General features: G+C 41.5%; 1 protein-coding gene across 1 annotated transcript in view; it reads right to left on the bottom strand.

Annotated features, from left to right (window-relative positions):
- Window positions 1–1,168: 1,168 nt before the first annotated feature.
- Window positions 1,169–21,779, bottom strand: part of LOC102568352 (mucin-5B) — an 86,988-nt gene continuing 66,377 nt past the window's right edge. The window contains exons 33-48 of the mRNA XM_019476644.2: window positions 20,776–21,026; window positions 19,111–19,294; window positions 18,349–18,544; window positions 16,540–16,718; window positions 14,954–15,023; window positions 14,653–14,774; window positions 14,094–14,125; window positions 13,017–13,194; window positions 10,932–11,030; window positions 9,775–9,815; window positions 7,314–7,436; window positions 5,974–6,069; window positions 5,518–5,646; window positions 4,069–4,108; window positions 1,850–1,973; window positions 1,169–1,547 (exon numbers count right to left, since the gene is read on the bottom strand). Of these exons, the coding sequence (XP_019332189.2) occupies window positions 1,373–1,547; window positions 1,850–1,973; window positions 4,069–4,108; window positions 5,518–5,646; window positions 5,974–6,069; window positions 7,314–7,436; window positions 9,775–9,815; window positions 10,932–11,030; window positions 13,017–13,194; window positions 14,094–14,125; window positions 14,653–14,774; window positions 14,954–15,023; window positions 16,540–16,718; window positions 18,349–18,544; window positions 19,111–19,294; window positions 20,776–21,026 (2,039 nt within the window). The 3' untranslated portion in view covers window positions 1,169–1,372. The remainder of the gene's footprint in view (window positions 1,548–1,849; window positions 1,974–4,068; window positions 4,109–5,517; window positions 5,647–5,973; window positions 6,070–7,313; window positions 7,437–9,774; window positions 9,816–10,931; window positions 11,031–13,016; window positions 13,195–14,093; window positions 14,126–14,652; window positions 14,775–14,953; window positions 15,024–16,539; window positions 16,719–18,348; window positions 18,545–19,110; window positions 19,295–20,775; window positions 21,027–21,779) is intronic.

Below are 21,779 nucleotides of genomic sequence, written 5' to 3'. Positions count from 1 at the left end.
GCAGCAGGGAATAGGAGATGCTCTATTTACTAGGCCACCCCCTGGAGTAATTAGGAACAATGGCCACAAATCGATGGACAGCAGATTTAGGTTAGACATTAGAAAGAACTTCTTCACAGTAAGGGTTGCCAGAATCTGGAATGGACTCCCAAGGGAGGTGGTGCTCTCCCCTACCTTGGGGGTCTTCAAGAGCACACTGGACAATCACCTAGCTGGGGTCATCTGACCCCAACGCTCTTTCCTGCCCAGGGCAGGAGGTTGGACTCGATGACCTGAGGTCCCTTCTGACCCTAACATCTATGAATCTATGAATCAGGTTCGGGTCCAACTTGTTAAAATAATGCAGCACAGCAACCTGATTATTCAAGACTGTATACTAGCTGTTTACCATGGGTCCATTTCATTTTGAAAATCTGCAGTCTTGCCATCTTGTTAATCTCAACAGATCTCACAAACTAGGTACAGTCATAACAGTGTGGTATTTGAATGGGGTGAAATTTCTTAGAAACATGGGAACTGCAGGAAGTGGTGATACTAGTCTTTGTGCTTCCAGTCAGTAGATACGACACCCTAGGAGACTGTTACTGGATTGTCTTGGATAATGTCTACAACTGAAGTCCTGACCACTCACGGCATGTAGAGTTCCTAATGTATTTGTAAAAGTTTGAATTCTAGCCATGGTACCAACCAAACTGCATCCTAACAATCTGCACTACCCTTTACAATTTTAACTGGAGACTGCAGGGGCTGGGGTGGCATAGGCCATAAGGCATATGGTTGAGCGCCCAGAGATTGTAAGTTTGAGGCCATAGCAGAAATACTCACAGTGAGGCCCTATCAGATTTCTAACAAATCTGTAAATTCTGGTAAATACCTTGTTACAAGGACATAGAAAAGACTGGAGACAGTATTCATCCTTGCTTTTTCATCTCTTCTAGGAATGTTCTGTTTCACCCCAAAGGGAAATGAAGCAACCTAAATGTATAGTTTTGCAATGTATGTATAGTTTTTCCAGACAGGGATTTTGTCTTGTGTTTGCAAAGCACCATGGATATCTGGAGTTCAAAACAGATATTGTTAAGTTCATCAGCATATAAAGTCATTCACAATGAAAGACACTACTACTATACATATCTGTTAACAGTGTAATTGCAAAAGCAGAACATGACCATTTTGAAATGCATTTTATTTGACAAACATTTAGAGCAGTGTCCTTTAACTAATTTCCACAACTGCACATATTACTGGAAGAAAAAGCAAAGGTGGAGGGAAAAAGGCTCATTAGAAGGAGATCAATTACTCACAGCTATATTCTTAACTACTTACAAGGGATGTATTACAAATAAGTCAATATTTCTCCAGCACTGGGTGTTTATGCTTTTTTCTCTAGGCATTTTGCCTCTATACACCCACAGTCATCCACATGAATATATGTATATTTGATTTTCCTCTTCTCAGAGCAAATCAGTTCCACCTCTACTTCATGGCTCTTTGTTTCATAGCAGCAAGTACATTTGTGAACCATTTTATTGACATCAAAGGAGTACCTGATAAAATAAAACTAAGTGATCAGTCTACTAACTATTGCTTTCCTGCTCTTCATTATCATTAGCTGCTCCCTCCTCCAGCCCCCCAAGATCTGTCAGGCAGGAGAAATTTAGAGTGTCTTCTATTTGTAAGCATCAGTGGGAAAATCATATTTACTTCATGCTAACATTTCAGCAAATAAATAACAATTGAATCAGTATGCTACTAGCCTTGCAGAGTTTGATGGTGCAGCGATAACCGGATCTGGAACAAAGATATGTGAAGACAGGACAAAAGGGTGGAGAAGCAGTTCCTTACTTACACAGAGTACGTACTGCAGAACCCTTCACAGGAAGGCACTGAAATGGGTCTCGATGATTTACAATTGTTGTGAATAATTGTCTCTGTTTTTGGTGTAGGTTTGCAGTCGTGTTTCAAAGGTTTACCTGTGGGGAGGGTTCCATCTATTAACTTTACTCAGGTAAGAGGTAAAATGTTCTGAAAGAGGTCAACTATGAAAACAAAGTCTATCTAATTAAAAGCAGTTGGAGTTCAAGTACCAAAGGAAAGCTTGACATTCCAATTTGGCACAACACTTCTATATTCTATCTCACTTTAACATGCAGTTAACCAGATACATTAGGTGTCGTTTTGGGCATTTGTGTATAGTTTGCTATTCTAATCTGGGTGCAGAGCAGGAGAACAAGCATCACGGGCCTACTGAACTTGCTCAGCAGGGCTGCACTTGAGCCAGCTATCCACCACACACTCTCACCCATGTAGACACGTAAAGCCAAATTGTAGCTCCATCAAACCCCATGACTAAAGGGAGTTAGGCACTAGAAGAGGAAGGTCTTCCCATCTTTTATCTTAATAGCCTAGTGGTTAGGGCACTCACCCAAGGAATAAGAAACACAGGCTTTTCTCCCAAAGGACGTTTGACCCTACATTTTCTACTTCCTGGTGGTTCAAGTACTGGGCTAGGAAGCAGGTGATATAGGTTTGAAGCCTCGCTGGATAAGGGTGGGGGCTAGAATCTGGGTTTCCCATTTCCTGGGTGAGTGCCTTAACTGCTAGATATTGGACTAAAAATAAGAAGGTCCTCTTCCTCTTCCATTTTGTTTCTGGTAAGTACATGCACAGGCATTCCCAGCAATTACATGCATCTTTGTAACTGCCATTTTAAGTGTGTGAAGCAAAGTAGGATATCTACCCTCAGAGCCTAGGCAAACACAATCCTTATTCCAGTTCTGAATGATACTGGGGGTAAATTGTGACAGTGGAAACATATGCTCCTACAGCAATACCAGCAAAACAATTAACCCTGTTTCATTGAGGGCTAAATTTGCACTGGTTAATGGTATGGACAAAAGTACACTTAGAGGGGCTTCAAAAAGGGAGGATCAGCTGCTGCTACTCAACTGTAACTGCTGTGTGTGTATGAGTCCAAACAGTTAGACAAATGAAGAAAAAAAATGCTTCAGTTCTGTTCCACCCAGGCTCAAAGTTGTGTTGATTTAGCTCATTTGTACCACTACAGGTTTCTACAGTGTAACAGCTATTGCCTGCTCCCAACCTGCAGCTCATGCTCTGCTTTGAAAGCTGCTCCAGCTGCATGTTTTTCCAGGCTCACTTGCATCCCTAATGGAGTGTACACACAGAACAGTTAGGTTGTGACAGCCAATGTAGGCTATAAATCCTGTGTAGGCCCTAGAGAACGCACCATGCTTCTTCCTGTGCAATTCCTAGACCAGGAGTGTCAAAGATACGGTTCACAGGCTGCATGCAGTGTGCAGGGCTGGACTGGCCCCGAGTGCTGGCTGATGCAGCCAGATGAGTTTGACACCCCTGTTCAAGTTCACAGGTACTCAACTCCTGGCCTATGGGCCAGACTTTGACACTCCTGATCTAGGAATTGCCACAGCTGTGTCATTTGGCCCACAGGACTCCCCATGGGCCCAGAAATGTTGGCACCAGTAGGCACCACCAAATAACATGGCACTGTGCACTGCAGGGTAGCGCGAGGCCGTGCAGGGATGGCACAGGGCCCAATCCTGGTGTGCGGGGACCAATCCTGGCATGCAGAATGGGCCCCAGGGCCTAAACCTGGATTGGCAGGCCTGGTGAGGGTGGTGCAGGGTTCCAGGGCCTAATTCCCGTGCACAGGGTCTCAAACCCAGTCTGGCCCGTGGACCAACCCCAAGTTACTCATTCACAGCCTGCAGGAGTCAAAACACTGAGCACCACTGTTTTAGATGATAAAGTCTGGAACACATTATTTATCAAATTAACACTATTCTTCCATCAGGAGCTTCATTTAATCTAAAATTATCTCAGTTCTTTCAAATAAACAGAGAAAAGAACATGAAGGTTTAGCCAATGGCAACACTGGAAGAACCTGGCAGATGTATGCTACAGCCATCAAAGCCTATGGACTTCAATGAAATTTGAGGGCATTCACTAGCTCACCAGGTCACAGGCATAATGAATGGAGATCCTGACTATGATTAGCTTTCAAATATTTAGATGCAATATACTCACATGTCTTACAACATCCATCTGGAGTTGCCGTAAGAGTGCCCTGTAGTGAAAGCAAACAGTACCACAAATGCTTAGATTCTAAGCTTAGATATATCTGTTGCTCACCAAGCTAGAGCTATCGTAAGCAACTTCTAATCTGCAAACTGTAGAATCAATCCATTGATGTATAATCACAAAGCTGTTTCTGTTCCAGTGATGTAAGATGTTTTCTGAGAAATCTGACAAGGAACAGGGTGAGTTTTCCCCAAAACTAGTATTTCCATCCATGACCTATGTAAAATGGATGGAAATACTATGACCCCAGATTTTATGCTACTCCCCCTGAAATTTTGCCACTGGCTTAAATCAACAACAACAGGAAGGCTAAGCTTTCTGTCTTTGTAAAGTGAAGATGTATTGATATGTGGCCTGATTCAAATTGATTTAAGACAATGGGTATTTTCCACTAAACTTTTACTTGGTTTTGAGATCAGACACATGAAGCCCAATTTTTTACAAGTACAGATAATGTGCATCACTTATTGAAACAATTGGAAATTGCTTACCTTTGAAAAACCAGTTACGGATACTTACTGTCTTCCTGTTGTCATCAATTTATGATTAGTCAGGCACCAATTAGCTAAAAGCATAGTGATTACCAATACTGTGGTGCTTCCCAGGTATGTAACTACAGGTGCTTATTTATGGCTTCTTTCTTACTTGACCACTTTTGGTTTTGGTAAGTTGTGATAACTTAGGTGTGGCGGAAAGTCAATTACGGAGAGTGGCACAGCAACAAAAATTATATTGCCAGATGAATGAAGAAAATCTCACTCCACCATTTCTCCCTCTATCCTCACCCTTTAACATCCAGTATTCCCTGTCAACCTTTATAAAGTACACACACAACTAAATTACTGATCAGCAAGGATCCCGGTTTTCTCTAATTTAAAAAAAAATCCCCAATTTTTAGGTTTAAAAAGTAACCCCAAATCCACATTTTTCTTTGATTTAAATGAGATATCACACACACACATATATATATATATATATAGAGAGAGAGAGAGAGAGAGAGAGAGAGAGAGAGAGAGAGGTGTTTCATTTTAATTATGAAAAAATGTAGATTGGGGTTACTTTGTTTAACTGAAAATTGGGGATTTTTTTTAAATCAAAGAAAACCAGGATCCCTGCTGATCAGTGATATATATATATCGTTACTGATCACCAGGGATCCTGGTTTTCTTTGATTTTAAAAAATCCCTAATTTTCCGTTAAAAAAGTAACCCCAAATCCACATTTTCCCAAGATTTAAATGAAACACCACTAATATAGAAAGATATATATCGTGGTGTTTCATTTAAATAACAGAAAAGTGTGGATTTGGGGTTACTTTTTTTAACCGAGAACTGGGGATTTTTTTAAAAAGCATGATGGCTAATTTTAAGAATATTCCATCTATGCAATACTCACTGGGATGCAGTCTAATGGATCAAATTCCGCACAAGTTGTTACTGTGCTAGTCAGGACAAACTGGCCTGATAACTCTGTGCACATATGCTCAGTACAATTATCCTCTGGATGATTATAGTGCTTCCCAACCTGAATAAGGACAAAAAAACAAGTTACAACACATGATGAGTTTTTATAACTATTTTTATACTTTTTTTGCTTTTGCTACTATACAACCAACTCCTAAGATACCAGCCTATGTAAATTCCATTAGACTCCTCTGCACACTCTATCAGTAGTTGCAGCCTCAGTTTAAATAAATAAAATCTGACAGCAGAATAGGTATGGTAAAACTGCAGCATTCTATGGTCCGAGTTTTGAAGCAGAACTCTCTATTGAAATGAACCATGAGCTCTAATTAAAATGTTTACAGTCCGCTGTGACATTACAATTCTTTGTGGGGCAGGGAACACGCACCTCAATGGTCACGGTGCCAGATGGAAAAGTTCCCATGCAGGCCACCTGCACACACTGGCCACAGCACACACCTTTTTGCTGCATGTAGCGGAAGCCCTGTAGAAACAAAAGCATCACCACATGGGTTATGGTTTGCCTGCAAAAAGCATTAAGACAAAAGCCATATTGTCCTCTTTAATGTTGGGAGGGAGAAAAATCCAACAAGCCGATGCTTATATTTCTGTAAAAAGCTCTGATTGATGGAGGCCTGGTATTTCAAACCTGATGCTTATACCTACTTGGTTATTACATCTGTTTCATTGCCTTACTAAACCCTTGGGGTACTGACATTACAAGGTTGCCAATCCAAGAACACTCTTTTTTTAAATTCTTTTTTTACTGACAACCAACTTTTTTACTGATGTGTTTTTACTGACATATGTTTTACATAATATAAATGTAACCCTTCCTCCCAGACCCTGGATAGCAGTAACAAAGGCCAGATTCAAATCTAGGGGTTTAACAAACATAGTAAAAATCTTGTGTTGACAATAAAAGTTTTCAGATTGTCAGTAAAAAAAAAAAAAATGCTTGGGTTGGCAACTCTGTTTGATGACAGCAATGATCTTACATGATGTTACCCCCAACTCCAGGGGTCCACTACTTACCTCTACACTCTGATTCCCCTGACCACACCATGCTGGCCCCCATTCCAGCCCACTTCTCAGCTGTACTCTTGTCAGCTCTGCTCCTCTTGTCAGCTCCATAAGGTACCTCCCCACTGACTTTCTCTCCCCCTTCCTGGCCCCACAGCTCTGATCTGGCCACACTGCCCCTCACTGTCTTACCTGGGGTTGCATGGCCCTGCCTACCTATGACCTAGAAGTGTTATAGGAAGATGATAGGACATAGCAGCAGCAGCAGTAGGGGGGGGCGTATTAAACCTTACGCCTGTAATGTAAACATTGCCTAAAAACAAATAATCCATTCATTTTTAGAATATTTACCTTCATCAGGACCTTTATACGTGGGCCAATTCAGAATAGTTTTTCTACCATTTTTTACTTAATAGTGATAATAAACAGCTCCAAAGCAATCACACAAACATCTTTGCCTCTAATCAGGTTACCTTTGTGGTCACACTTTTATCAGAAATTTCTTTGCCCAGAATATCATTCTGGCACTGTTTTTTAAATTTTCAAGAGACAAACAACCACTAACCTGAAGAAGCAAGTTTGTTTATATCTGTAAAGTGCCATTTTTATTGATGAGATGGCTCATTATCTCACTTACCATAGTTCAGAACCTGAAGTTTAGCTAACAGAATGTCAGAGCGTAAGGCAACAGTTAAAGTGACTTACCTGCTGACACTCAGTTTCACATTTCACTGGAACGCACTGAATTTGTTTGATGTGTGTGGCAGGGTCCTGCATTTCAGTACATACACAGTCTTCACAAGAAGTTTTAGGCACCACTGCTCCTGGCTTAAAATGAGAGAATAGAAGAGGGAAAAATAGAGTGAAAGAGTTCAGTACCCTGTCTAATAAACGATATCAAATTCACCCAAGGAACCTTGTCTGCCTATGTCCTTAGACCAAGACGGCTACAACCTAAACCCCACCCCCAGTACCCTGTAATACACATATATTACTCTGTAATACACATAAATTATGGGTTTTGGCATTTATTTTTGGCAGTAGGTCCTGAAACCAACACTTTTCAATTTCTAGTTAACTTACTATGGGTACGCCTACATGATACGCTATTGCATCATAGATTGTTGCTATGGTGCTGTAGCGTTGCCAGACATAAACCATGAGGGTGATGCTACTGTACAGTAGTAATGAGCTACTGTGCAGTAGCTTGTTGCTACTGCGCAGTGGCATCTAGAAATAACTGTGTGGTGATGGGACTGTGCAGCAACACCGGTTAAGCAAGTATTAAGTGACAGCACAGTAACAAATGTGCAGTTCGCCTCACGTGTAGACATGCCCTAAAAATATAAAAAAAATAGTATTGCACTAATCTGCCACACAGTGGATGCATCTACATAAGATGCTTTACTGCACAGTAGAGCTAATCACTGTCTGCATCTACATGTGTAGGCACTTATTGAACAGTAATTGGCTCTAATTGTGAGTAAATTTGCTACCTGAAAATGCAAGTAGCAAATTTACTCAAGATTAGTAACTGTGCAGTAGCGCATGTGTAGACCCCTGACCAGAAGCAAATGTGCGCCCAGTCAGCTGGTCAGCAGGGGGCACCAGAGGGTGGGAGATTGCTCCCTGCCCCAGGGAGCTGCATGCTTCAGGGACAATAGTCCTCTGTCCCAGCAGTAGGGATCTCCCAGCTCCTGATTTGTGATCACAGGGCTTGTGCTGGGAGATTCTTATCTTGCAGCTCCAGCTTTGTGGTTGTAGGGCCAGCACTGGGAGATCCTTATCTCCTGGCCCACAAAGCATAGAGCTGGTGCTAAAAGATAAAGATCTCCCAGCCTGGGTCCTGTGACTACGGGGCTAGAGCTGGGAGATAAGGAGCTCCTAGCATTGGTTCTGCAACCATGGAGGTGGTGCTGGGAAATAAAGATCTCCCAGGCCCTACTCCATGATCACAGAGCAGGAGATGGAAGGTCCCTGCTGTCAGGGGCTGGGAAGCCTGCTCCCTACTGAGTTTCATGATTGTGGAGCTGGGCAGTCAACAGGCTCTCCATTGTGCTCCTCACCCCACTCTGTGATTGCAGAACTGGGCAGGGAACAGGCTTTCCACCCCACCCCCTGATCACAGAGCAGGGGCTAAGAACTGTCCCAGTTGGGGGCAGGTCCCAGCCCCATGCCCTGATCGAGTAACTGAGGCACAGGGCTTGGAAAGAGCTGCAGGGGTAGGTCCCAGCCCCCTGCCTCATCCACTAGAGGGGCAGCTAGCAGAAAGCCCCTATCAGGGAGGAGAAATCTGCCCTTGCTGGGTGGGGGCTTACTGCTAGCTACCCCACCAGCAGATCAGGGCAGGGGGATGGGACCTGCTTATCCCCTGCAGATTTTTCCAAGTCTGCTGCTCCTGATTGGGTAGCCAGGGCCAGGAACTCTCTGATGCCAGGGAATGAGGATGCTTTCCCTGCCCTAGCAGAAGGCAGCCCCCCAAGGTCATAGAGCAATGTCCCAGCAATTGCCAGGAGACAGCTGTTTCTTGGCCCAGTGCTCCCTGCTAGCCCCTGGGTTAGCATCCAGATAGGGGGAGCATTGAGTTCCCCCTGGCTGCTGCAAGGGGCTGGTGTAGGGCCAGTGGAGGTGGGAGTAGATTGCTGCCATGAGCAGCAAATCTGTTTCTAAGACACTGCAGGTGTAGACACCTGCCCAGGAGCCTTTACTCACGAGTAGTTTACTCATGAGTAAATTGCTCCTGGATCAAATGCACATGTAGACACACCCTGTATTAAGTAAGCCCTATGTAATATTACTTCATAATTTCATAAATTTACTATTCTATTGCCTTCAACTGTCTGAAACATTAGCCATGTGCAAAACTTCCAATGATATTTAATTTTTTTGTACATACTCTTGTTACATCAACATTTTTACTTAGACCTGAATACAAGTGGATGTTTCATGTATATTGGAATCTATTGGCTTCCTGGGTTGATTATTAAATAATTTCTCAAAGAAAAACTGCGCATGAACTTTTAGAGAAAAAAAATCATGTCATTTTCATGATGTTTTTATGTTCTTTGAAATTCCTTCTTGAAGGGAATTTTGGTATTACAAATTAATAGTATATTAAAGTTACAACACACGAGCATATTGACAGAAGCAACTTATCAAATCCTACCTTAAATTCAACTCCTTCATGAACACAAACACCTTTTGGAACTGTAAGAAAGATAAAGCAAAAGAGAGGCTTTGGAAACAATATTATCAGCTTCTGTATTAGTTTTGCATGCCTCAAAAGAAGTAGAAAAGACCTAAAGGAAGCTAGTAGCCCTTTTACCCAGCACTGGAACTATAGAATGACTGTGGGTTTTTTTAGTGTTAAAGTGATATTGTTGCTGTGATGGTCCAGGAAGTAGGTGAAAAACATACTTGTGGGTAATGTCTTTTATTGGACCAACTGCATAGTTCGAGTAGACAGACAAACAGTTGGAGAGCTGTGATCGCCAAAAGCTTGTCTGTTTTGCTACTTCTGATCCTGAAACCCACATTTATTGTTTATTTTGATTTTGTGTGTGAAGTGCAAGTTGTACCCATCAGTATTTTCTATTTAACAAACTATTTTTCTCCCTGTATATTTAAATCAAATTAGCAGAGTTTTCCTTCTTTGCTTTATTGTTATGGATCACCATAAAAGAGCAAACTGGATTACAGGGCATGAAGATGGTGCCTGGTATTGACCAGGGCAGATCCAGGGGGGATGCATTGGTACACTTGCATGCCCCTAAGATTCCTGGCCCATCCAGAGTTTAAAACCAACTGCCTGCCAGTGGTAGCAGCTTTTCTAGTCAGACAGCGCTGACAGAGTCAATTGACATCATTGCTCATTATAATCTACCTGATCCCTTCTCAATTTTTCATTGCACAAATGTTAACAACTCTCTTTTCTTTTTAATGGTCATGACTTTCCACCAATCAAACAATCCTTTATTCTGCAATTCTGCTGTTAACTGCTCCTGGTAATAAAACTCGTATTTCACAACCCTGAAAATAATTTTTAACTCATTCCAATGAAGTTATATTTTTTTGCTTCAATCTTAAACTGAATAATAAGTCAGGTTATATAACCAGGGAGTGCGCCACTATGTGTAGTCCTACATGATAGCTACATCAGTGTAGTGCGCCATATGGCAATGTAGCAATGCACTACATCATCGTAGAATAGCCCATTATTATACAACTACATATGGGTGTGGATATGTCTTGGGACTAAACTGTAAATAAAGTCCCATTTCAAATAATGAAAAACAACATACTATAAGGAGTCATGGTACTTACTACAAGAAAATATAGGACAACAGCCAGAAATCTCTACTACTGGCTGAAAGCCTGCGTCACATTCCTTTTTGATGACAGAACAAGACTTCACATCACATTCTGGAAACAGGAGATGTAGAAAAAAAGTGTCAAAAAGCCTTTTTATCCCACTGATTTTACCTGAGTACAAAGACTTGCACCCCTAATTATCTCCTAATAATTTCCTTACATTAGCTCAAACTCTTATACGCTGCATTTACTGGTCCATTCATTTACAGAGTATGAACAGAAAGGGGACTGGCAATGCAAACTTCCCTTCAGTGCTCTGTAAATACACCTTATTTATAACATTGATGGGACTCATCCCTAGGAATGAAAGAAACATTCAGTATCCAGACTTGTTCTATATTCTGCCTCATATCTGAGATTACCAACTAAAATATAAATTAATGCCAGTGATTTGCAAAAAAGAAACTGTGCAGAGGGGGAAAGTGATGGGCTACATATCATACAGACAGACATTCGCACAGCTAGAACTAGAAGTCAGGTCTCTCTATTCCATCCTGTGCCAGATGCACTAAATCCCTCCCCATCTGTGCAGAAGCATGGCTCGGGCTGCATGAAGAGGTAATAAAAACACACATGAGGAGAAAGTGTCACTTTCTCTCTAGAATGCCTTGAGAAGAGCAATTTACACTGCTCACATTATAAACCAGTGGTTTTACCAGAGGATACCTGGGGCTGGGAATTAGGCATATTTGCTCTTCATGATGGAAAGATTTCATTTCTGAGGCTCTTATCTGAAGGGTTTCAGTCTTTGTGTCTGGCCCAAACAGCCCTTTTCACTTCTCCTGCAGGACTTCAGGGTGGGTAGGTGACAGCCAGTGCCTCAAAGAGGGAACCACAGGGCTGCTCCTGCAAGCCCCAGCCCCACCCTGCTCCCTAAGCTCCTCCTGACCCTCGCTTTCTTCCCCAGCCCCCCCATGGGTGCCCCACCAGCCCCAGCTCCCACCCCTTTAAACAAAAGCCCCAGTGCTCACCAGCTGCTGCTGGGCGGGGGGTGATCCCCACTGCCCCTCACTGTGTGGGGGGCTCTGTATGAGCCCCTGGACACCCCCCCACTCTGCCAGCCCTGCCATGGCTGCCCCACCCAGGCCAGCTCCGGACCTTTAAGGTAAAAAAAACCAAGAAAAGCCCCAGGATTTACCAGCTCCTGTGGCAACCTTGGGGTTTTGGGGGGCTCATGGAAGAGCCCCCCACACAGCAGGGGGGAAGTGGGGATCGCCCCCTACTGGCAGGAACGGTGAATCTGGGGGGTTTTCATGGGGTTTTCTTCTTAAAAGACCAAAGCCGCGGGGGTGCTGGGGAAGTGGGGGGGGGGGCAGGGGGCTCATGCAGAGCCCCCATGCAGCATGGAGCAGTGGGGGGCAATGAGGATTACCCCCTGCCTGGCTGCACCCGCTGAGTCGGGGTTTGTTTTTTTTTAACCGGGAGCTGGGGCAGGCTGGGCAGCCAGTGCCAGGCTGGGAGAGCAGGTGGGGGATGGGCCTGGCCTGCCTGATTTGGAGATTCGACAGCAGGCGAATCTCTGAATCAGATTCGGCCGAATCAATTCAGGACAGTGATTTGAATTACCGAATTGAATCATTTTCCCCCAGATCAGCCGAATCCAAGGCGAATACAAGCTGCTTCACACAGGCCTAGTTTCTAGACTATATTTTATCAAATGGCCTGGTGCTTCTTTAAATTATAGCCAATATATGCCAACTATGCCAACATATGCAAACATATATGTCTAAAGCATGGCACACAGATTCATCCCCCTCCACATAAATTAATCCTTCTTTAAACCATTATGAACCTATATTTGTCTAACCTGCTCTTTAAAACTATGAATGACAGAAAGATTCCTTAAACTCTAGGTAAACTGCACCAGTGCTTAAACACCTTCCTAGATAGAAAATTCTTCCTGTATCTAATATAAATCTCCCTTTTTGTAATTTAAATACATTACTTATTGTCCTGTCTATAGTTAATATGAAGGACAATGTTGTGCCATCCTCTTTATAAATAATCCCAGTTCTTCCAGCTTTTCATCAAGCTTACCACACACTGTATCCATGCAGCATGGGTCATCTGGATGTGGTATTGGTTTGGGTACAAATCCTTCTATAGTGCAGTTCACTGGTGGAGACTTTGGACAAGATCGATGTGAACAAGTAATCTTCAAGGTATTCTTATTGCAGGTGCAATAATGACAATCATGTTCCCAGGTCTCTCCAGGCTGTGCAAAAAAAAAAAAGCAACAGATCACAGAATGGAAGTTGGAAGTTATAGACTAATGAGAAAAGAGTGTTGGGGATAAGCCAGAGACTCTCGGCTCCTGTACATGTACCCAACACCCGCTCCAATGCATGCTAACTATAACACATCAGAGCAAATTTGATTAATTAATAAATTGAGTCTGCCGGAGCATTCTAATTAGAATGCTCCAGCAGCCTCAGCATCATTTGTATTCAATGTCCCTGTACTTCAAAATGGTGGTGGGTTTTTTTAACTAAAGCTCATCAAACATACTTTATTTAAAGAATCTCTATCATCATTTTGAAGTGTGGAATGCTGACTTTGACTCACCTGCCAGTGCTTTCCCTGGTGCTGCAGTTGGGGGAGGAGTGGGGGGAGCGGGAAGGTGAATTTAAGATGACACTTCAATAATTAGATGGATATGTTTAAAAAATTTATAAATTTCTCATGTTTATGATCTATTTATTGTGGGATCATCTTAAATTTGAAGTCATCTTGGATTTGGGCAAATATGGTACATATGAAACTAAAGACTCTAAATTTCATAGGGACCACAGAGTTCTATGGTAAAATATGCTGTGGTTGATTGTGTCCTCTGCAGCCTTGTGTAAGGAAATAGGAGGAAAATAAGAATGAGTGAGAAAACAATAGACTTTCATAGGTTTCCAATTCTGCTTCAGTCTCTCTCATAAGGAGTGCAGCTATGTAGCAGAATTAGAAGTCCCATCCCTTGTCTTTGCTGTTTCTATTGTACACAGGTTTTGAATTTGGGATTAAACGAATGAGATATTTCTGCAATCATTTTTACAGTAGGACACAGCATCTGGCTACCGTATCACAATAGCTATTGGAAGATCATTACCTCTGTTCCTTCCTTACCTGTTTCACTAATCTATCTGGTCCAGTACAGGCTGTAAAACAGAACAATTGTTAGAACAATTGGAAATGAAAAGAACGCTGGAGAAAATTATCAAAGCTGAGAAAGGGAAAGGGACACGAATCAAGAACAAGACCCTGGGATCTAAGAAAAGTAACTGAAGAAACAGTGAACAATGGCCAAAACACTGAATCCAAAAGTTCTTGGAGACTGATTTTATTTGCATCTTCCCAAATGAAAGTTCTTTCTGGGTAAGATTAGAGGGATGAAATGTCTCTCGGAAGCATTTCTGGTCTAGTCAGAAAGTGTCATCCAATAACTAAAGGCTAAGTGTACAAAGACCTGAGGAAGTATGTCTTGCATTCAAAACCTTGTCTAACTTTATTCCAAATACATAATTGGTCCAATAAAAGATATCACCCTTTGAAATCCTTGCTTCTATTTATACAGCACACTGAGCTGCAGGGCATTGAGGACTGAAAGGGATTGTATTATGGAATCTTATAGCAGTTGCTCAGAGCAAATTTTTATTTTTTTCCCCCAACTTGTATTTTTCCTTACCGCAGACAGAAACACAAGTAGCTTCAGAATCTCTCAACAGGATCTTCCCATCAGGGCAGTAACATCCTTCAACAAACACTTTTGCCTTACTTTGTGAGGGAATGGTACCAGGAATGGTTTCCCTGCATAATTATATAATAAATAGGAAGGGATGAGTGACACCAAGCCCAGCTTTTAGAGAGAACAAGAACAAAAATCTGTCCAAGAGGAGCTGGAATTCCAGTGGGATTTGAATGTGAAAATCCCTTCAATACTTTAAAAATTACCGGTTTGTATCCTTAGTGCTTAGGAAATGACTCACCTGCTGAAGCAAGTTCTTCTTCCTCTTCTCCCACATGGCTTGTAGACCTGGTCCCCAGAACAACTGGCCTCTGTAGAACATTGACAATATGAAGATTAGCATGTCCTGCTTTGCCTACCGCCTTACAATATAAATTACACCTGGGTAGGGTATTTCACTTTGTGCGTTCCACAGACATAGAAGAGAAGGTTTCCAAAGAGAGGTTTCTATTGTACTTTTGATCATAAGGGCAGATTGTTCCAGTAATGAATTTGCAACAACACATGCTACCTTTACTACTGTGTCAACAGTTCCAGCAAGCACAGGGAAAACAAGCAGAAGGAAAGGGTATATATATATATATTGCCACCTAGTGATGAAATTGTACTGGACATGAACAAACTAGAAAACATTAGTGAAAGACTGAAACGTAGCCCAGGTTCTGATCATGATGTATATATTCTATTATAAACCTTTGAACAAGTACCATTATATTGCCAGTGGCAGGACAAGATGTTTGTAAATGATGAGGAAAATTGACTAGGTCAAATACCATACTATTTTACTGATGTAAATCTAAAGTAATTCCACTTAACAACAGTGGGTTTATTCTGAATATACATGACTGTAACATGAACAGGGCTAGCTATTTTTTCCTGTTGAAATGTTGATGGAAAAATAGATTTTTGATAAAACATAAGGTTTCACTCAACATCTTTCATCCCCAGGTTTCCTTAAAAAAATCTTTGCTTTCTTTTATCAGAAAGGCAAAACACTGAAAAACCATTCCAGCTTTTAGCAATTTTCAGTATTTTGGGACTGTAAATTCAATCAGCTCTAGTGCTAAACCATTCAGAACATGCCACGGACCTAATTTTCCCTTCTCCATTAGTTCCACACAGGCATAACTACACTGACATCAATTATTTTATTCCAGCTTTGCTGATGTATCTGAGGACATGGACAAATGTACATTTGAGCTGCTTTAAAAGTGGGTGGGGATCTGTCACTTGGGTGCGCCCATCAGTTCTTAAGCTGTAACTGTTACTCTGGCATCATCCTGTAGTGTTACAAGATAGATCAGTGATTCTCAAACAGGGTGCTGTGGCACCTTGGGGTGCCTTGAGACCCTTTCAAGGGTGCCATGGGGTACTGCACAATATTAACACAAGATAAAGCCAGAGATTTCAGACAGGAATCCATAATGTAAAAACATTCTAATGTGTTGTGGTCTTTTTGAGTCTTTTGCAAAATTGCTTTATTATTTTTCTGTGGTCAAATGTTGAGTGAAAACTAAGAGGGGTGCCTTGTGTCTAAAAAGGTTGAAAACTACTGGCATAGGTACATCTATCTAAATTTGCCCTGAATGGAGCAGGCTAAAAGTTGGAAAGGTTTTGCTGTACTTGTATCAGTACAGAATCACAGAGATGTAAATTGTAGTGTTTCAGCTTATATCAGTATGGATGCAATTAAATTTGTCTATACTTTCAGGGAAGACTCAAGCCCTATGTAACTTCTAAAATCAACACAGACACAGTATATATGTGTAATAGTAAAGGGAGCAGAGTAAAATTACTTCCAGACCAGAAAACCCTTCTTCAGCTCACCACACTCTCCATTCGTTTTGCTTCTCCAGTCAACACAAACCCCTTGTAATCCACACAAAGCAGCATAGGTCTTAAGGCTGTAACATTCGGTCCTCTGACCCACGGCTGAACATGCATCCCTGAGGCAAGCTGCATAGTAAGCTTGGGGAGGAACTTCGTTGTGACAGTCTGTCATATTCCTTAGTAAACAATAACAATAGGCAAGTTTTTCATGGTGGATTTTATGTCATAACAAAAATTTAGCTCAGAAGCACACCAAACCATGGAAAAAATCTGTCAAGTTAAATATACAACTTTAAAATATTTTACTGGGAAATGTTCTTCTGGATACCAAACACTAGCAAATCTTGCAGTGGGTGTGTCTCTTCCAGCCATATGGTGAACAGCACGGGTCCCAATCCCCAAGCAGCTGGCAGGGAGCTGCCTTGCTACTGGGACAGCTCTCCCAGGCATGTGGGGATTGGGACTAACCCCCATGACCCCTACCAGTCTGGGGCTGGCACCCAGGGGATCCTGGAGCTCCCCCTGGCTGCTAGAGGGGGGCAGAGCAGAGCAGAAGCAGAATCCCTAGATTGAACTGCTCCGGTTGGGAGCAAATTTGCTCACGATGTGAGCACATTCAGATGCATGCGGCGGGTGCAGTTTAATGCGCCTGAATTTTCTATGTAGAAAATGTAGGCGCATTAACTGCATGTGTAGATGCACACAATGGAAACTAATCATACATCCCTCTTAAGTAATGATGACCTTTTTCTCATATTATTTACAGCATCTTGATTTACCCATGCATTATGCAATAGGGATTGAATCATAAAGTCTTCTTTGCAATCTGAATGCAGTAATTCTAGGTACAGATATTTGTTGGTTTTTTTTTAATTTAGTAATCTTATTTTAAAATAATAAAATTATTTAAGAAAATAAATTTGCAGGATAGACTTATAGCAGTGATTTTAGTTTACAGCCTTCAGACAAAAACAATAAGATACCTAAAAATTTTGGTTTTAATGTTCCAAAATTTATCTTGGGCAAACAAATTTAAAATGCCTTAAAAGAAGATGGATTTTGACAAATCAGCTGTTCAGTATCTACCATTAAAAATCAGCAGTTTTAAGCCTCAGATCATAAATCACTAAATTTAGATTAATTTATTTTACCTTTTATAGACAGTTCATAGCCAATCTGTGAAGCATACACTTGCCTCCTTTTAGGCCTGATCATGTACATCAGGGCTTGGTAACCTAGGGGTGTCTGTACATGTCTGGGATGCCTGCTCCAACTCATTCTAAGAACGTGTTGGAGCAGACTCAATCAATTGAGTCTAATTAAAACACTCCAGCAGCCTTGCCATTATGTGTTTTCAGTGTTTCCATATTTCAAAATGGCAGCTCATTAAACGACCTTTAGTTAAAACATCCCAGCTGCCATTTTCAAGCACAAGATGCTGAATACACAAGATGCTGGGGGCATTTTAATAAAAGCGACTCCCGAGAGCCACTCTAAATAAAATGCCCCCCTACCCTGGAGCAAGCGTAGATACCCCTACAACCTGCAGACTGGATCTAGCCAACAGAAGCACTGAATCCAACTTGTGAATGTGGAGCCTCAGTAGCCTTCAGTGGCAGGGGGTTTAAGCTCAGGTGTCCTCCCCAGGCTGCTGCAGGGAGAAGCACCAACCATGAGTGGGTCCTCATTCCTGCCACCCCACCCCTCCTTGCACCTACCTCTGACCCAAGGTGGGTCATTCTGGCTTGCAGCCAGGAAGGGTTGCTGACCGCTGATCTATATGATGCTCATGAAAGCGTGTCTTACCAGATGAGTGCACAAAGAGCAGAAGGGGGGCAAACTCCTTGATCTATTTCAGTCGGAGTGGGTTCTGGGATACTTAATTCACAAGGTCTCTTGGTATGATCAGGCACTCTCCAATCAGATGCCATCTCACTGAAGAAGTCTGTAATCTCACCGTTCCTCTTCCTAGCATCATCTGAATTTTCGTTGGTGCATGTACCTGCCAGCAATATAAAACAAAGGTATGTAAAAGCTGAAGAACTCAGGGACTTCCCAGAATTCCTTCTGGAGAGGAAATTACCTGCGTAAAGGCAGGTGGAAAATTTTAATTGGTCTTGGAAAGTATCAGACACGAATGGGTCTTCATTGACTTCACAGAAAGAAGATGCTTGGAGGAAAAAGCTAAAATAGCTAGTTTGCCATTTATGGATGACACGTAAAGTGCCAGGTAATGAATTCTTCCAACTTGCTTAAGCAATTGAGACAATCCTGTCTTTTAAAATGGATTTTGTGAGCCATTTCATGAGCAGATGTGATCAGGAGATAGCAAAAAGGGAGAAGAAACGTGCACATACATACATACATACATACATACATACTGCTTCTCTTGAATTCCTCCATTCATCCACAAATGGAGAAGGGAGTAAAAAGAGATTACTTGGAACTCTCTATTACCACTCTCTGCTCCATCAAAGAGGAAGAAAAACATTATAATCTAGTGCTGATAAATCTTATACCAAAAAAAACAAGAATCTGGAGACATTAATTACACCTGAATACACTTACCACATTGTCCCTCCGTATTGTTATAAAAGGTGTTGAAAGGGAGTTTTATGTAGAACACATTATAGCTATAGGAGACATAAAGTCCTATTTCAGGTATTTCAACAATAATGTAGAGGCCAGAACTGGTTATCCTGATACCATTCTTGAAGAAATTTGGTACCATCTTCTTACTGTTGACCAGAACCTAAATGAAAGAAAGAGTCCAAATCGTTCAGCAAGTGTTATGTTGCTTAATATAAACTTTATATTTTGGAATGCCTAGGACAAATTATTCTTCCAGATATACTGGCTGTGCCTATATGAGATGCTGACTGTGCAGTAGCCCGTGACTACTGTGCAGTAGCGTCGCATGGCAGAAAGTGTGACATGATGCCACTGCACAGTCAGCGTCACAAAAAAGCCATTTGGCAGCACTACTGTGTAGTCATTCCGGTTACTATACAGTCATTTCATACTTGTATAAACAAGTATAAGCAAGTACTAATTGACTGCACAGCAGCGACTGTGCAATCAGTGTCTTGTGTAGATGCAGCCACTGAGTGCAAGCCTTTGAAGTTTAAACTGGCTGAGTTTCCATGTGGCTTTCAGATATTTGAGTTACTAACTGCAGAGAAAATATCAGCAGTAGAAATGATACAGCAATTTACTACAGATTTGATTAGTTTTCACAAGACAGTTTCTCTGAATCATTCACTGTGCCATGTATGGTCAAGTTTCTTTTGATCGGCCATGGGATAAATCACAAGAAAAGAAACCACGAATTAAAGGACACAGCTTATGGCTTACCTACCAACTATTGCTTTCTGGCAAGAGTAAACCAAACCTCACTGAAGTCAGTGGAAAGATTTGCACTGACTTTAGTGGTCTTTTCAGGTCCTTTCTTTCATAGAAAAAAGCCCGAGTTATTATTATTATTGAGGAACATGACACACGCCTAATCATAAATAAATTAAGCTATTCCAAGACTCTTGAAACAGGTCAGACAGCCCCTCAGACTGATATCCCTCCATTTATTCCATTTATTCAGAAGGCAAGGACAGCATGGGCAGTGATACAGCAAATACCCTTATTTGCTGTGTCAGAGTGTGTCAGCCTTACCTACGCTGGAAGGACTATCTCTAGGTAAAGGAGGCTACCATCAGCCTCCAGGCCCTTCCAATTCTGGAGTTTTCTGCTGCAAATTCAAACCTGCTGCCATATGAACCCAAATTAGCTCTATATCAATTGAAATGGAAGCTGCTACTCATAATTTGGAGTGAGAAAATAAGATCACATGATCCTGCGTAGTGCCAGTTGTAGTGATGGCCTTTGTAAAGCAGCCATCTTTCAGTAGAGGGGGAGCACCAGACAATGTTGATGTAAGCCACTGAACACCAAAAGGGCAAAGACAAACAAGAAGCAAAATCTTTCTATTTAAAATCCCCATATTTTACAGATCTTCTCTATCATAAAAAACACAGGCCTGCACATTTCACTGAATGTTTTTCAAACAAAAGAGGCCAAATAAAACAGAATCTCTCTCCCTCCCCATCTGTTTTTGTTTGTTTGTTGTTTGGTTTTTGTTTTATACTGTAAATTAGCTCTATTCTTAAACATGGTGGAGCTATTGGCATGGCCAAAAACATAAATGGGAATAATCTTAAAAGGTGATAGAAAATGTATTACCAGGTTGCCTTCTTTTCCATGCTCTACTGCTTGTGTCAGAAGAACTACAGAATCATTATAAAAAATGAAGAGTGACATTGAACAAATGTTTCCATCAACATCACTGCAGTAGTAGTTGTCCAAGTGAATCCAGAAGTTTGGGGAATCTGTCTGGATTGGCTTCACCAGGACATAGGAGCAATTCCCTTTGAAATGGTAATATGTTCCATCGAAGGTCATATAATGCTCATTTGCCCACCCGCTACAAATACCTAGAAACAAAGATAAGCTTAAAGGCTGATTTATTTTAGGGTTTCTGAATGTATGAATAAGCCTTAAGTCAGCAATGGCCAATCTCTCTGCCAACTGACAAAGTTGCATCTTGTCCCACACTGTTTCTTTGGCTGGCTTTACAGTGCGAGTTCCTTGTGACCTTTCACCTCTGGTTAATAAATGTTATAACAGTCCAGGTTTTCAGTTCCTTTGAAGTACCCCATGCCATAATGGAAATAAAATGTTTTCTATGATAGGCCCATAAGAAAACATTTACAAAAAGGCAGACAAGATTTCAGTCTCATAGATACCCCTTATCCCATAGCTAAGCACTTTCTATAAACCTATTTTCCAAACTCACTCGCATATAGCCATTTCTTTCCTTTCCACTTTCTATCCTTATGTCGCCTTTGTCCCACTGAGCCTCTTGTTATCCCACTCATTTATTATTCTTATTCCTCTTCACATTTATCTCCACATCTAAGCAATCCCACACATCATCATGGCAAACCTTATTTTACCTACAGACATTGTCCCATCTCTATATCCAACACTTCCTCCCTTCTTCTCATGCCATTCTGCTACATCCCTGATTCTGACAGTTTTTTTCCATCACAGCATTTGCTCCCTTAGAAAATCTTCTGAATGTTACTTGTGTTAAGCTACATATTTCTAAAGACAGTTGATTCTAGTAAGGACTCAACCTAGCTTACATGCTTTACATATGAAGCAAATTGTGACCTCACTAAGCT

This window comes from Alligator mississippiensis, chromosome 2, assembly GCF_030867095.1.
Source record: "Alligator mississippiensis isolate rAllMis1 chromosome 2, rAllMis1, whole genome shotgun sequence".
Classification (NCBI taxonomy): Eukaryota; Metazoa; Chordata; order Crocodylia; family Alligatoridae; genus Alligator; species Alligator mississippiensis.
This window is presented reverse-complemented; position numbering and strand designations above follow the sequence as displayed.